Source organism: Uloborus diversus, chromosome 3, assembly GCF_026930045.1.
Source record: "Uloborus diversus isolate 005 chromosome 3, Udiv.v.3.1, whole genome shotgun sequence".
NCBI classification, from domain to species: Eukaryota; Metazoa; Arthropoda; class Arachnida; order Araneae; family Uloboridae; genus Uloborus; species Uloborus diversus.
The window spans coordinates 180,036,673-180,054,139 of NC_072733.1; the positions used below are offsets into that span (position 1 = coordinate 180,036,673).

At 35.4% G+C, this 17,467-nt stretch overlaps 1 protein-coding gene across 1 annotated transcript in view; it reads right to left on the reverse strand.

Moving 5' to 3' along the window:
- The window catches only part of LOC129219073 (leucine-rich repeat protein SHOC-2-like), an 89,041-nt gene that overhangs the window by 67,415 nt on the left and 4,159 nt on the right, over positions 1-17,467 (reverse strand). The window contains exon 2 of the mRNA XM_054853392.1: positions 9,256-9,306. Coding sequence (XP_054709367.1) covers positions 9,256-9,306 — 51 coding nt within the window. The remainder of the gene's footprint in view (positions 1-9,255; positions 9,307-17,467) is intronic.

A 17,467-nucleotide genomic window follows, 5' to 3' on the forward strand; every position in this document is an offset into this window, starting at 1 on the left:
GTCGTCCAAGGTGACTATTTTGTAGATAGATGTACTTCGGTAATGTGAAATACTCAGGGTAAGGTTGTATACAATTTGTCCTGAACTTTCAGATCATACTACGTAAGTATGTGTTTTCAACTTACTATTTCATAACGTTTTTGAGTGACGCAAGTTTACGCGCATGAAGACATCACAAGAGAATTTGCGATAATTAACTGAGGAGGCGTTCAAAATGGATATATCTATATGTTCTTAAATACATATGCATGTACAAATGTGCCGGAAAAACTTGTGAACTTTAAACTGGGTGATCGTAAAATAGAAGTTTAGGTCGAAATCTGATTTTTTTTTTTTTTGTGATTATACGATTCCTTATTCGTAGAAAGAAAGTAAAATGAAATGAATCAGCGATCCTTTAAATCCCTGATAATCTTATCCATTTATTTCTGTTTGATTTTTTTTTGCCATCGGCCATCGGCAATCGGCCATTTGGAGGAAAACAATCGGCCATCGGCTGTCTTTGAACAATCGACCAACAATCGGCATCGGCCCATCGGGCAAAAAATGCCATCGGTCGAGCCCTATTAAATGCTTTGAAAAAAAATCAAAATTTAAGTTTTGACTTTTGAAATTTAATTTTATATGTAAAGATTATTTAATCAATGTAATTCTGCTTCATTTTAAACATACATTATTTTTCTACTCTGAGAAAAAAACTCGGTTGATATCTTGTTTTACAAAAGAGTAATGCTGCGCGGAGTAGGTTACAATCTATCAGCTGTCAAAAAAAAATTCAATATATTGAAATGATTATAAAAAAAAAAAAACTTCAAAAATATCTATGACTTATATTTTGGTATCAAAGAAATCATTATAGTTGCCTTAATATCTGGTGAAAATTTCATGAAAAAAAACCTAATAGATCTGGAAATAAGTCACTTTAAAAATTGACTACTTTCTCTACAAATTTTATCACCGAAAGGTACATGACCCCTTAGCAAATAACAAACGTATGTGTGATTTCTCAAGCAAAAAATTTTGTCATTAACTTGCGTCATGTGCACGACAAAGTGGGTACTTTTTCATAGAATGGCCCTTTAAGCATTTTGTGAAGTTTTTTTAATTTGGCTTTATACACTCCTGTTTGTGAAAATTGCAACACCACGAAGGACTTACGCAGGTGAGCTAAAAATTGCAGAAAATGTAAAGTAGGGCATGATATGCAAATGATTAGAATTGCAGACCGGTAGCGCATGCGTGTGCTGAGCAGCACCCTTTGAATGGCAGATCGAACCGAATATAAATAGACGGCTGTAGCGAGGCGTGTATGATTATTGGTGGTTATATGCTAGAGTAAACGTTAACAACCCTGAATAATCGAGTCTTGCAACCACCCCAAGATACTCAAGAAGCAAACTCCATTAATTGCCGTGGAAAACTAGCGTGCACCAATATTGAAGGTGCCAATATGCTTGCCGATTTCTACACTAACAACAGCAAGCTCACTTTTAGCAAAACAGACAGGGCTAACCTTAAAACCACAAGAAGATGAATCCAAAACTCTTTCAAGCCCCCAAGAACAAAATCTTCTCTGACACTTTAACAGATGAAGAACTTGATTCTGCCATCTTAAACCTCGATCCGAAGAAAGCTCCAGGCACTGACCTCATTTTTGGCTACATGATCCAACATTTCTGCGACAAAGCCAAGAAAAGGTTACTAGATATCTTCAATCTCTTCTGGACTTCCGGCAAGCTCCCAAAGATTTGGAAAATCTCCATTGTTATTCCGATTCTGAAGACAAGCAAAAATGCCTCTGACTGCAAAAGCTACAGGCTGATTTCACTTACCAGTACACTGTGCAAGCTTATAGAGCGAATGACTGGCTAATTCAAGAGAGAAAAATACACTTCTTTCAGACAGCCTATCGAGCTCAACACAGCACAGTGGATCAGCTTTTTTACCTTTGCCAATCAATTATTGATGGACTCCAGAAAAAACCTCATGAAAAAACGGTTGCTGTCTTTCTCGAGCTGTCTTCTGCTTTTGACCGAGTTTGGCGACAAAAACTCATCCACATTGTCCATAAGGCTGGCATCGAGGGAAATGCACTCGTATGGATAAATGACTTCTTGAGAAAGACGTTTCGCAGTCAGATTCAATGAAGCAGTCTCTAAGACCTGCAAAGACATGGGCTGGTGTACCACAGGGCTCTGTCTTGAGCCCTCTGCTCTTTCTCCTCTACATGAACACAATCGATTCCTATATCCATAAGAATACCAAAATCGCCTGCTACGCAGACAATATTGCTATTTGGTGCACAAACCAAGATCTCAATTCCTCCCAGAAATGTCTGAATCTTAGTCTGAAAGGCACTGCAACATGGGCTGCAGATCTCAAACTTGCTATTAACCCCAATAAGTTTAACTACTGTGTTTTTTCAACTGATTGGAAAAATCGTGGCACCTTCCAACCGGTCTTAAGAATTGAGGACTCCATTATTGAGCGCGTTGAAAATCCCAAATATCTGGGAGTGATTCTAGATCCAGAATTGAGATTTACAAAACATCTGAAATTCACAGCAAATAAAGGTCTAAAGAAATTTGTTGGCATAAGCCTATATTTTTGGTTCTTGGAGCAATTTCGTAAAAAGATAGAATGTATTTTAATTGTTTAAAACTCACCAGTAAATTCAAACTTGTCTGAGAAATTGATTCCCAGTTTTAAAAGATACCTGGCGTGCGTAAAACCCTGAGCGTGAGAAATCCCCAAGTGACTAAACACCCAACATGTCAATCACGTGTTTTGCCCATCGGCGGACGTGACGTCAGGCCTCAAGAGTTGAGGATCTTTCTGCTGGTAGCAGTCAAGAATGTAAATTTAAGAAATAGCAACAGTTAAAAGGATTAACTGTGAGTTGCTTTTAGATGCAACATATGTAAATTTTGACGACGTCACGTCATACCTAGGGGGTAACTGAGAAGGTTTAAATAGAAAGTCAATCAATCAATCAATCTCTTATGATTTGCTTCCGTTCTGCAGACGGTGGTGTTTTGATTTGAGCATATGTGCTCAAATAGATTGATTTATCCACGCAGAGGACGTGGAGGTTTTCAGATATGCAGTAACAAGATTCGATAGCCTGCTAACAGAGCAGGATGTTCTAAAACAGTGCCCTACATGTAACGAGGGAGTTTTTTTTTAAGGAATATAAATTTGAAAAGTTGATGTTTTTTAAGTATTAGGTTTAACAGGGCCGGAAGGTTCGTCTGGCATATACTCGATTACGGAGCCGGTCGGACTGGATTGAATCCACTATATGGTGAGGTAGCCTCTGCTAGTGGAAGGTTCCTGTTTTGCTTGAAGCTGGGCAAATAATTTCCTGTGCTGCCTCTTCAGTGGCATGGGTGTGCCTGGATTGATTGACCATGGATTCTGGTCTGCTGTCCACGAGTGGACGTTTTCAACTCGTCTGTACATCCGACAGATGGATGTTGCCTTCGTTGTTATGTGTACCAAGTTTAAAGTATGGACTTCCAGTGGTACAATTATTTAAATAGTTTTCTGGACAGCTACCATCGTTGTGGCATGGCGTAGGGTAAATTTTTAAAAATATTAGGAACGTTTTAGAACTGTTGATGGTTTTTCAGTAATTGAATCTTATGATATTTGTTTGTTGGGGGGTATTATTATATTTGAATTGTCAATAGGGGATGTGCTTTTTTTATAAATGTTTGATTGTTTTTGCCTATTTACATTTTACACATGTTTTTGAATAAAATGTTATTTAAATTGAAATTCAGTTTCCATTGCTTCATTTCTCCCGAACTTACCATTGCACATCCGTTGGTCTACCTTTAAAGGCCAACAAAATTGAACATTCTTCGCAAACTCTGTGGCACAAACTGAGAATCAAGATCATCAACATTAAAAAGTACCTACTACGCTGTTATCAGGCCGGGTACTTGAGTATTGCTCCCCCACACATCGGGCACATGCGTCCGATTCTGCCAAAGACATTTTAGACTCAGTCCAATATAGAGCATCCAAAATTATCACTGGTGCAGTGTCATCTGCTAATAACACCAAGGTTGAACTCGAAAGTGGTCTTGTTTCCCTCGAGAACAGACGGAAATTTGCTACTGAGAAGTTCACAAATAAAATCAGAAGTCACAATAAAGACCACATTGCATACAGAGCTTTTGACGCTTGGACAGGCACATCAAGGCTTCACAGATCATCAACACTGCAGTTAGACAGGAATATCAGAGAGGCCATTCATCTTGCCCATTCTTCCTTGGACATAACTCAAGAACCACTCTTTCCATTTAGACCTCCTAAGAATACTAAAATCAATACTTACATACTTGAACCATGTTCTAAAAAAGAACCTACTGAAATCTTATTACAGAAAGGCGAAGACACTGTTCGTTCACTAGGCAAAGAAAACAGTGTATTAATCTACCTAGATGGTTCCTCTGACATTGACTGTAATAGAGGTGGCGCAGGCATCTCCATCATTTATCCCTCAGGAAACAACGTCAAACTTAAAATACCCACTGGCCAGATCACCTCAAACTTCACCAGCGAACTCATTGCTATTCTGGATCTTTCTTATTGTCTCTCCTCTCCTACTCCTAAAAACCAAATGGAAGAAATTGTGATCTTTTCCGACTCAAAATCAGCACTCGAAGCCATACGTAATGGTGTGACAAGACTGACTTAATTTTCTTCTCCACTCACTCAACATTACTTGTGTTCTCCAGTGGATCCCCCCCCCCGCTCATGTTGTATTCGAGGGAAATGAGCACAATGGCATAGCAGATGCCCTAGCAAAGGAAGCACAAGACCAAGATCAACCTCTAACAGCCACCTTCACAGACGTAAATGCTGTTGCCAGGCGAAGGATCTACGATGAGCTTTTCAGCAAGGCAACAACCCCCGACCATCACTGCCCAAGAAACCTCTCTTCTACAATAGTTAGGCTACGCACTGGACATTTCAAGGACATGAAGATATTACCAACTAATAATAAATCCTATCCCACCTGCAAGCACTGTGCACATTTACTCACCCCGGATCATGTTTTTAATTGTCAGGCCATTATTCGCTCCCTCCTCCAACTTGGAGCACCACCAATTGAAATCCTGTACAGCCATCGGGCTCCAGAATTAGCAGATCTTGTTATCAAGATGTCTGGAAACATTTAAACCTTTCGCACTCCGCACGTCATCAGACACGACAACAACGTTAACTGAATCTTTACTATGCCTCTTTGACGAAAGAAAGCGAAATTTCGGAGTTCGAACGGGCAGAATTGTCGGCTTGCGTGAAGCTGGATTGTCTTATCGTGCAGTAGCTGCTCGTGTGCAGTGTAACAGCAGCACAATCAAGCGTGTTTGGAAGCAGTGGACGGACGAGGGTCGGACAGCTCGGAAACCCGGGAGTAGACCCCGAAATGTGACATCAGCTCGCGATGACAGACACCTGGTGCGAATGGCGCTGACGGATCGCACAGCGTCTTCTAGACAATTAGCAGTGTTCAGCAGCTACAGGTGTCTCATTTTGTGCTTCATCAATTCGGAGACGTCTGCTGCAGCGTGGGCTGCGTGCAAGGATTCCTTGTCAGCAAAAATATGAAATTTTAGTTCTTGAAGACAATTCCCAAAGGTTTAAGAAAGTTCTAGTAACTTAATTCATTGTTATTACAAACATTGAAAGTTATCCTGTTACCTAATTGGTGGACGAATTGTTCCCCAAAGTAGAAACTCCAACAGAATATTGCATTAGTTTACACAACGCGATGATGTGACGTCATTCTTACAGAGTTGTGTAACATTTTGCTGAGTGCATGTGAACAACTATTTTAAAAGGTTTCACAGTTAGAATAAAATGGTGTTGTGTTGTTTCAGCGATAATTTATGCATGTGATTCGATCGATAAACGTCATATCATCACATGGTGGGATTGGGAAATGTATTTAAGTGTGCACCCAACAGGGTTGGCAAAAACATAGTTTTTTTTTTAAAAAAGCCCATGGACCCCAGGGTTTTTTGAAATAAAACGCAAAGAACCTAACTAAAGAAGGGTTTTTAAAAAGAAATTGGGTTTTTTTTTGTCTTTTTTTAGGGAAAATGTGGGGTACTTGTGGCATACTGTAGCGTAAGTATACAGACAAAGTGCAAAAATTGTCTTGGGGGAAAAAAAAGTTGGAAAACTAGTTAAAACTTGGCGTTTTCTGAAGAAAAGTATAAAAGACGACGAAACCCAAGAATAGTGAAGTTTCAGAGTGTTTAGTTTCCATGATTACCAACAGTTAAGGCAAGTTACTTCTCGAGTGATAAAATCTATTGTTCGCTGTTAATTATTACGTTTTTGTTTTTTTTTTTGCATTTTACTTTATTGATTTCATTTTGTTATGCAAAACTACTGTGGAACCTCAAGTAGTTTAAATCCCTTTTTACTGAACTCCAGCTTAATCAAGACATTTCTTTGAATTTTATGTTGCCTGTTTTTCTATTTCTGTGTACAGAGTAAGAAATATTAAACTTTTTCGCAAAATAATAAAAATATTGTGCATCCTATTCTGTTTTCTATCTGACCGTTTGTAAAACATGTTAATTTCTAAAAAATATACCATGTTTATTCAAGATATGTGACGTGTTGGTTTGCAGAAAATAATTCATATGAAAGCCTTTTAGCTAAAGTAGTTTTCTCTGTACAATCTACAAATATTGAGAAAATCAGACGTGACAGGACTTAGTCAAGATAAAGTTATTTATTGACCAGTTTAGAAAAAAGTTAAATATATTTATTTAAAATCTTTGAAGTATTTTTTTAATGCGTTAAGAGTTAAGAAATACCTACTAATGTTCAAAATTCATTTTTTCCCCATTGTCTGTGGTGAAGAACAAATAAAAAAGAAGTTTAAATTGTGAAAGTATTTAAATTTATTAATTTTTTTAAAAACTTCTCAGAAAAATTAAAAAACCCAAAAGTGGGATAAATAACGGGTTTTTTTAAATGGGTTTTTTCAAAAAAAAAAAAGAAAAAAACCCATTGGGTCCAATCCGGCCAACCCTGGCACCCAATCAATCAATCTCTAACTCTTATCTTATCAGTTTGATGTCGCCGTAACTGCAGTTAGGTGTGTTACTGGGAGAGGTGTGCTCCAGTTCGTCAGTTCCACGTTGTCGAGTGGACTTCATTTTTAGAAAAAAAGTAGGAAATAAGTTTGTTGTGCCTTGAGAACAGAGTGTCGACAACAGTGGTGTTGCCTTCAACTCTTCAGAAATATGGAGAGATCCTTTAAATTGTTTATCTTGTTTGGCGGGAAGCTTTCTAATTGAGGTGGTTGCTTGGTGAGCAAAAAATTTCCCGCCAAACTAGATAAACAATTTAAAGGATCTATCCATATTTCTAAGGAGTTGAAGGTGGGAGGAGGTTCTAACGGAAGTAGATGTGATGAAAGAGGAGAACAAGGAGGATGATAGTTTGGCAGATACTTGGCGGGCAAACTAGATATCATAACTTTTTAAGGCTGAGGTTTTGGGGTTCAGGATGAAGGCCTTCTTTTTTGTGCGGAAAAGTTAAAGGTTTTCTTGGCGGGGAAATTTTTACAACAGGGTTGTTTTTGATGACATATCACAACTTTTTGCATTGATATTATTACTTTGTCTGCCCTGTGGCAGAAAGCTGCCGACACGGCGACAATGTCACAGAATGAGAGAGAGTTTGTGCAGAAAGATTTTGAACTAAGGAGGGAAAAAAGGGATAGGGGAAAAAAAAACAGCAATAAAACCATTCTGCAGAATAATACCAAAGGATAGCTGTTTAATGGTAAAAAAATGTAACTCGACTATGAATTAAGGAAAAGGCCTGATTTTCTGCGAAAAATAAAATAATCGCGACATTAAAAAAAAAAAACTTTGGCGAGCGCTAAATCGAGCGATCATTGATGACTGTGGTAGTCTGCAATATCGGAGATAAGGAGATAGAGCATGAATAGAAACCAGTTCTAACCAGAACTTCTCACTGCGTGGAGCAATTTTAAAGCAACCCTGTGTTGATCAAAGAAGAGTCGCTGGCAACGCACATGTTTGTGTTTGTGTGAAAGACTTGTGCCGACTTGTTTTTTTCACCTCTGTTGAAAAATTAATTTAAGCCTTTAAAAAATTGCTTATTTGTGGTGGGTGTCACAGATACTAGACGTTAAATCCCGGTTATCACAAATTTGCCATTTCAACTGCGCTTGCGCGCAGACTTAGCTTTTTGAGCTTTTGTTTTCAGATTTCGTGTTGCTTGTTTACAATTAGGCTGTGTTAGAGTCCCAACAAATTAATGAATGCGATTAGAATATTTTCACAGCGATTTCATGATATTTTATATGAAACTACGGATATGAATAATTGTTAACTGATTATCTTTATAATGTAAAGAGAAAAATGACACTTCAATATTTATTGGTTAGGAAATGTTTATTTAACATAAACGTAAAACACGTTGTGTACTTTAATGATTGGAATATGAGTACGGATATCCATCTTTTGCGGATGTTTTAAGTTAGGCATAAACAGCTTAGTATTATACATTTTTATTTAGGTTGAGGGTTCGGCTTTGTATTAGAAGTGATGATGCAATTCTAGTATGCTCTTCTGAGGTTACAAATTTGGCACTGAAAAGGGCCTTTGTTTCATAGAAAAAAACAAGCTCCGAATCCATTAATAATTAAGACGCAAAACTCAATCTTTACCGAGGCCTAAAAACTAAATCAGAGAAAGCTTTGAGATTTCTAATTTTTGTCTATTGCCATCTCATATTTATTCACAAATTTAAAATGTTTGTAATTAATTTTAGCAAGATTTTTGAAATCAGCAAAGTCCGTGTGCAAGCGCAGTTGAAATGGCAAATTTGTGATAACCGGGATTTAACGTCGAGTGTCGCAGATTGCAGCAAAAGAAAACAGATGGAATACTTGATAAATTGTGTAGTATTTTGGGCTGACCAATCGTTATTCAGATAGGGGTGCTTACATGAATGAAAATCTTCTCTCTTTGGAGGAGTTATAGATTTTTTTTCTAAATGCATATTCTAATTAAATTCTTTTTTCTTTGTATGGAAAGGGAACTTTTGTTTGCTCCAGTACTTGATTTAAATTCGTTTTTTCACATAAGGGAGAGGGCAGGGATGTCCAACCTGGGGGGGGGGGGTCATGGTGCAGACTGAGACATTACAATTTGTAAGGAGGGGGGGGGGAGTTGTTTTGAGGGGTACTTTTTCATTGGGGAGGGGTTTCCGCGATATTGAAGGGAGTGCAACCTTGTCCTTGGGGGGGGGGGGGGATTTCTTTTTTTCTTTAGTATTTTAATAAAATCCTTTTTTTGGGGTGGGGGTGAATTTTCAATTTGTTCTGACTAAAATGCGTTTTTAATTCAATTTTTTTTTCCTTTTGGGGAGAGGGGGGATACTTTGTTTATAATCTTTTGTACTGCATATATTTTTTATTTTTATTATGTGAGGGTGCCCTTCATTTTTTTCTCCAATTCACATGCAGTTTTTTTTTTTTCAAACTGCGATGCATATTTTAATTAAATTCATTTTTCTTTGAGGGAAGGGGGATACTTTGTTTTAATTGTGTAAAATGTATATTCATTTTTTATGGGAGGAAGAGGGGTGATCCTTATTTATTTTTCCAATCACATGCATGTTTTAGTTTTTTTTTGGGGGGGGGGGGGGGAGCACTGAACTGTAATAAATATTTTAATTAAAAATTATTTTTTCTTCGGATCTTATTTCTTTGATTATTGAATAGATGTTGCATCTGTATTTTTCTGGTATTAAGAACTATAGATAAGTAAGTGCTAAGAGATTAAGACTGAAAACTTAAGTATGAGAGTGGCATCTGTTTAAACAATCACCCCCTGCTATAACATAATTTACACTAGTATTACATAAATTAGCATAATAATTTACATTGCTTTTGGTTAGATTTGATTTTTTCTCCACTTACCAATTGCTGTTACCATGGTGTTAATATTTACCACATAGATTAGCTCAAGGTCACTTTTTCCCCCTCTAGCAAAAACTGAAAATCTGTTGGAAGCCGTGATACTCGGCTTTAATGCTTATCGTTTTTGTATAAATGAATTTACCTAAACAAGAAGTTGTGTGTACTTTACTAATAAATAAATTTTTCACTTTTGAAATGAACTGCACTTAAGTTTGTCCATTATTTCATTTTTCACTTCACGGAGCATTCTTGCAGAAAGAAATTAGGTCCAGAAAATTTGTCGCAGAAAGTAAAATAAAATTCTGCCACAGGATTTGTCTGTATTTTTAGAACTGAGAACTTCAAGTCAAAAATGTTCAATTGAAACAACCCTGTTTCGTATTTTTAAGGAACAATAATGGCAAGCCTAATTTTACCTCAAATTATTTTCTGACCATTTAGGTTCTATGTTCGTTTTGCGAGAATTGGGCTGTGTAAATTTTATTGCAATTCTTGTACCCTCTCTGTTGCATAGAAAACTTCTTCGATAATAAAATACTATATTTCAAATTATATTGGTTTCAAATATTTTACAACTTCACAATAAATTCTATTAGTTTCTTTATTTGACGGATTATTCAATATTTTCATGAAGGTTCTTTTAAATGTTTTACAGCTTGCGGCTTTTTTTAATCTAGCTTTTCACTTTTTATTTTCTGACTTTTTTCTTAGATTGTATTTACGTTTTAAGAAAAAACATCGTATTTATGTTTTAAGTTTTTTACGTTTTATGGGATAATTTTAATTGTTTGGTGATTAATCTTTTTTTTGATGGAGGTCTTTGTCTTGTTTAATGCCTAGTTTTGTTTAAAAGTTCATTAAATAGACGAAATAATGCATGTTATTACCAAGCAAAAAAAAAAAAAAAAAAAACTAAGCTATTAAATGTTTTAAATTTGAAAGTGTCAGAAGAGCTATACAACTGTACTCGACGTCAAATGGCAGATATCCCAAATTTGCCACAGCGACTGCTCATCATGCATGCAGATTTAGCTCTTTAAAAGTCTTGATTAAATTAATTGCAAAAATATTGTCTGTTAACAAATTACTGCAAAACACGGATATCTACCCACATATTTCATATATTTTCAATTCATAATTGTTATGTTTGTGAAAAATGCATTCTTGCAATTGCAGTCAGAGATTCACAAACCCTATAAGTTGAGAGTAAGTACATAAGAATTTAAGGGAAATTAGTGATTTTCAAACTTTAATTACTTCAGCCCATGATGTCTCAAGGGGTTGCATTTTCGTATATGTACTCAATGGCCCCCCAAGAATATGTATACCAAAAATCATTACCATAGCCCCCCGGGGGGCTGTGACAGAACCCCGGGAAGGTACAATTTGGGGGGCAAAAACAAGGGGGGGGGGGGTCAAATGGCACATCAGTAGGGCACAAGGGATGTGTGTGCGAAATTTCAGCTTGATTTGTCTTTTTGTCTGAACTGTAGCCCTGTCAAAGAAAGCGAAAACTTTTTTGAACAGCAATTTTCTAACTTGAATTCCTCCTCCCCCTGATTGTCCTGGGGATTTTATTTTGGTTTATGACGTCAGGGGCCACTAGAGATTGAGTATACCAAAAATCAATTCCGGGGGTCTTCATGGGGCCGAGATACAGAGAGGCGTGAAAAACTCAGAAAACCCCAACTTGTTCTGTCATGTAAACTGTTCCTTAGTCGCTTTTTTCTTTCGTCTTTCTTGGTGGTGGATTTGCTTTTGTTGGCTGCTGATGTTTGGTTCACTTGGTGGGCGGGACGCTCCCGCGTCCAGTGATTTCGCGTCATTGAAAAATATATGTATACAATTTTTTTAGAAGCATACCACATTCTTTTAGGCACTTATAAACAACCCTTAAACTGCTTTGAAGCATTCCTCAACTATACACTAGTTTCTTATATAAAAAACTGAACTTTTACTGTATTTAAAAAATAAAAAAATGTTTTATTCAACATGAAATACTTTAAGTTGCGCAAAATGAATGATCAATGGGAGGGAAATACATAAAATAAAACAACACGGTACACACAGTATGTTGTAATATAAAATGCTGCACTATAATAGTACTGTACAGTAGATACAGTAACATTTTAATGAGTTAAAAAATGAAGATATTGATCATTTATGCTCTATGATCAGATTGTTATTCTTATCTAAAACGTTTTCAAATGCGGTTGCTTCGCCTTTTCTTTTATAACGTTTATATTTGCGGCAACAGCCCCTCTTCCTGATCTCTTTAATCCACAATACAAGAGCAGCTTCTTCTTTCATAGTATTTACTTTGCAAGTCTGCTCTGCAAGCTTATATATCAAAATTAAGTTCTGAACTTTTACCGATATCTCTTTGTTTTGACTCTTAATGGTACGCATCGAAGATTCACTCATATTTATTGGCGCCCTACCATCGACGTTTTGTAGTTGTTCCAGCATCTCGAGAATCTTAGCCCTTTCTTTAAATTTGATTACAAACTTTCTTTTTCTTCCCATCTAAGGTACCATTATATTACCTTAACTTAAATATTTAGAATGAAAAAAATAAATAAATGAAAGATGCTTAGTGGTTATTTGATGCACTAACAACTCGATGTGAAGACTAGTTTGATGTGGGAATTTCCGCTGTCAGTGACGTTTAAAGGGATGTAATAACATTCATGAAATCAATATTTAGTAGCCAATAACGAAGCTGATACTTCCTCTTAAAAAATTCGTGTTGTGGATGAAAAATCCGCGTAGCTCGAAAAATCAAACACATGAAAGATTTGCGTGAAAAAGAAAAAAGAAAAATTCTGAGCCTGAAAAGCATGAAAAAGAAAAATTCTGAGTTTTTTAAAATTTACATCTTTCACAATTAAAGTTCCCATTCTTAACATTTTTCGTACATTGTCGTCATTATACACGTTTTACATCATTGTTTTGTCTCTCAGCAGCAGTTTTTTTAATTCGTGAGCTTTTTTTTTGCATTTATTTTTTTCCACTGAAAAAAAAATCACAGTTTTATGGCCTAATGGTCAATGTACCCGGCATTTGTGAAATAAATAAAAAGATTTGCGTTAGAGCCATTTCGCGTAAGTCAAATCGCGTTGTAGCGGGAGTCGACTGTAATGAGATTTGGCTGCAAAAATTTTGCTTAAAAATAAAAGCACTTAAATATTGGGAAATTTATTTAAAAAAAAATTATTTTAATAAATCAGGAGAAATAAACTTTTAAGTTGCAGAATGGAAAATTCGGCTGAAAAGCGGGAGTTTCTTGCCAAAATTGGGATAATGGTGGGTGAAGAATTTAGACTGCTGGTGAGACAAAGTTATTTTATCCACCAATTTGTTGACACTCTCAGCTTCAACGAGATTGTATCCGCCTCCTGTTCTGCTATTCACTATTCCACAATAATAAGTATTAATAAGAACAAAACTGCAGTCTCTGGATGTGTTTATCGGGCTGTCTGGTATTATTGCATGTAGTTCTGCCTTTGTCTTGGCTTAGAGGCGATACCTTACTGGCAACACAATAGCGATTATTTTTAAGTGAGAGTTATAAAATGAATAATTACTAATCCAGACACTCTATTAAATAACAGTAAATATTTTTGCATTATAAATGAATGCAAAAAAAAAGCAACTACTTTCGATTTTAGAAACCCCTCCTAGGATTTTTTTTTTTTTTTGGCTATACTACTGCACTTAAAAGTAGGTACTCCTATGCACCCTAGAAAAAGTGCCACGAAACAACCAGCATTATAAAATCGTTTGGTCTAGTGCAGTTTTTGTTTAACTGATCAGGTTTTTTATTTTTATATCACCTTTTCTTATCAATGTATGTCCAATATAAATACAGGGATGAGAGTGGTCAGAGAGCAAAAAGGAGGAAATCCAAAAAAATTTCGTAAAAGGGATGATATCCAAAACCGCATCAAAATAGAACCTGGAAGCCATGATTTTCAAAAATTCAATAAAAAATGGCTAACTTTACCACTTTTAAAGGTAATACGTATTTAATTAAGTATAAGTAATAATTTTGTACAGTTTGCTGCATTGTACCATTTCTTGCAAGAAGTGTTTATTAATAAATAAATCTAAATTTTGAAAAAGAGGCAACAATTTCTAACCCCTGAGCTATTGAACAAAGGGTTGGGGGAGTCAGAGGTCAATCTTGCCTATATCACACAGTGTCAACTTTTCATATTTTTTAGAGAAAAAATATTTTTTTCATTAAAACCATTAGAGTTTATAGTGTTAAACAAGTGAGAACATACATTTTTAAATTTGGGTCTGTTTCTAAAGTAAAAATTTGCAACAGAGAGAAAAATCTAAAATTTCTTTATGTGGTGGAACATACTTTTCATAGTAAGAACTGAAAATAAATAAATATATATGTATATAAACGATTAGTTATCTTTTTCCTTGCACTGGAACTCAAAATTTTTCTTTAAAAACTTCCTAATACGATTTCGGAATCAAAAGAACAACTTGCAGTCGCCTCATTTAATCATGAAATTTCAAAAACTTTTAACAGGCTGTAAAGCCTAACCGGTTTTGAGGTTCCCCATAAATATTTTTTACACTTTCTTAAATACACAAAAAAAAGTAACCATGCTAAGTTTTAATAAAATTCGAGACTGTGGGTGCTATGCCACATTTTTTGATTGACTTTTGCATTTTTTCGAAAATAAATTAAAGAGATAAAAACATCACTGAAATGATGAATAAAATAAGCAGATATAAGGTAGCATATAGTGAAAAACCTCTCAACATTAAAAATAATTGAAATACTTGCAGGATGCAAAAAGATTGAAATCTCAAACAAGGCATGCAAATTTCGGCGCAGCACGTGTTTGACATCGTTGGCATGATTCCAAAACATACATTTTTGGCAGATATCGCGGAGGATGAAGATTCGCGGGAGAAAAGCAGAAAAAATAAGAAATCGGGGACCGAAAATTTGAAAAAAATTGTATTTTTTTCCGATTTTTGAGAAAAATAAGGCTTGAAAGAGGCAAAAAAAAGGAGGGAAAAGTTCTAAAAGTGAACAGAAAAAAACCGGAATTCCAGCAAAAGCCGGAAAAATCTAATCCCTGTAAATACCTCTCTGAACATCTGTTTACAACGAAATATCCGTTACAATGAACTAAACCTTCGGTCCCTTTTTAATACTCATTAGGATAATGTACAAAAAATCTCATTTTAACAAAGCGATTGTTGTCAAAAATTTGTTAGAACTGAATTTTTTCTTTCAAATGTAAGTTCTTTGAATATTTTTTATGTAATGCTGTTTGCAGAAACTAAAAAACTGCTTTCACAAGTCGTAAGGTGAAAACATCTTTGTACTTTCGAAACAGAGCCATTCAAGGTGAAATCTGCTCATGCTGAAACATAAGTTGATGTGTGATAACAAGAGCCAGTGTCTAGTCATATGCACTTGAATTCTGCACACCAAATGCAAGGTACTCTGAATTTGCAAGGATGTCTCAGTGGCGTAACTACGTACCGCAAGACCCTGCAACGCGGTGGGGCCCGGAGTAGGAAGGGGCCCGAAAATGTTTGAGTTTTGTTTTCATTCAATTTCATTAAATTTTCCGAAAATCAAGCTTAGTTTAAAACTTTATATTGGTTCTAGGGCCCTCCAGTCTTGCATAATATAGACGAACGCGAGAACGACGTTTGCAGAAAATTTTTGGCTCTGCAGAAATTTTTTTGTCAAACTGCCAACGATAATCAAAAAAATAAATAAATAAATAAAAACAAAATATATTTTTTTTAATTTAAGGGAATTTTTTAAAAAATTTCAGTTTATTTCTGTTGAAACCTTTCTCCAAAAGCCTTTTAAAACACATGTGAAAAAAATAATGGTTTTGGCAGTTTTCTTCAGTTGGTGAAAATTAAGCAAACTATATGTTATTGCAAAAAAAAATTAAAAGATTTAAAGCACTTTTTTTTTGTCTCTTTCATATTTGAATATAAATTTAATTCTTTATTCAAGGGTAAGTTAGGCAAAATAATTATTTGCAGAAAATTTTCCAATTAGGATTTGTGTTCGCAGAAAGCTTTTCATTTTATCCAAGTCTGGGGCCCTCTATAACCCCAGAACCTATTGATCAAAATAAAATATCGGGGTCTTAGGCCAAACCCTTTTTCGAGGTCCTCATAAAGGCAAACATTACAATTTTTGCTATTTGTTAAAACAGCCATTCGAGGACCCCGAACAGAAGGGGCTCTAAGTCACGGCCTATTTGGCCTTTTCAGTACACGGGCCCTGAGGAGAGAGAAGGGGGCTCATGGACAAACTTCCCTGCGCGAAAACCAAACCTCGGCACGGTGCAAAAAGTATCATACCCTCCCTAGGCCACCTGCCACGGAAAGATGGGAAAATTCCTGAGAGAAAAGGAAAAAAAAAGTCCTGACTGTACCGGAGCACGGAAAAGGACAGCCAAGAGAAGTTTTTAAATTTTTGAACTTTGTTTTTACTCAATGTTATTAGGGTAGACCGACCAGTGAGTGAACACCACCCAATGAATGAACAGCGCGTCATTTTTAAAAAAAAAATAAGCTTCCAAAATTTTTTGTCTGAATAAATTCACTACAAAAGCGTTCTTTATTGATATTCTAAGCTATCTGACACCTGATTGGTTACTTTGGATACGTATTTTTTTCCTGGAAAAAATTTGATATTTTTACTGCCGTGAATCGTTCTTTCTCTCTTTCAAAATAATAAGGCTGATTTCGTGCTAGCAATTGTTTTAATATATATTATTTTTATCGATAAATTTTATTTTTTAACTCTACGAAGGAAAAATTAAGTATACATATTTAGGCTATGGATTTAAATTGTTTCAGTCAATGCAGAATGCGTAGATTTTCAGGTAGAGGGGTGTTCAGTCACTGGATACGAAAAATTGCAAAAACCCAGTGAATGAACAATGGTAAAATTTCTTTTGATTAAAAGGGAAATTTGAAGTTTCTTTGAGACATTTTCATTTTTGTACTTTTTTGGTAATGCAGATAGTTTTATATGCTTATTTATTTATGTATTTCATTATATATTTTATAATTTCTTTATTTTTGTCTTTGCAAACAATGCACTTTTTACCGAGTTTTATCTTTTATCTATCTATATCTCTATCTGTATGTAAACCTACCTACCTACATCTATCTTTCTATATCTTTATCTCTCTTGATAGATAGACAGGTAGATAGAGAGATAGAGAAATAGAAATATATATACAAAGAGAGAGAATAGATAGGTAGATATGTATGTATGTTTGTATATAGATAGAGGAAGATATGGAGATAGATATATAAAAAATAAGAGATAAATAGATATATAGGTAGCTAAATATAGAGATAGAGTAGGTAGGTAGATAGATACATCGATAGATTTATTGATAGATAAATAGATAGGTAACGGGTTAATAGATAGATAGGTAGATAGGTTAATATAGAGAT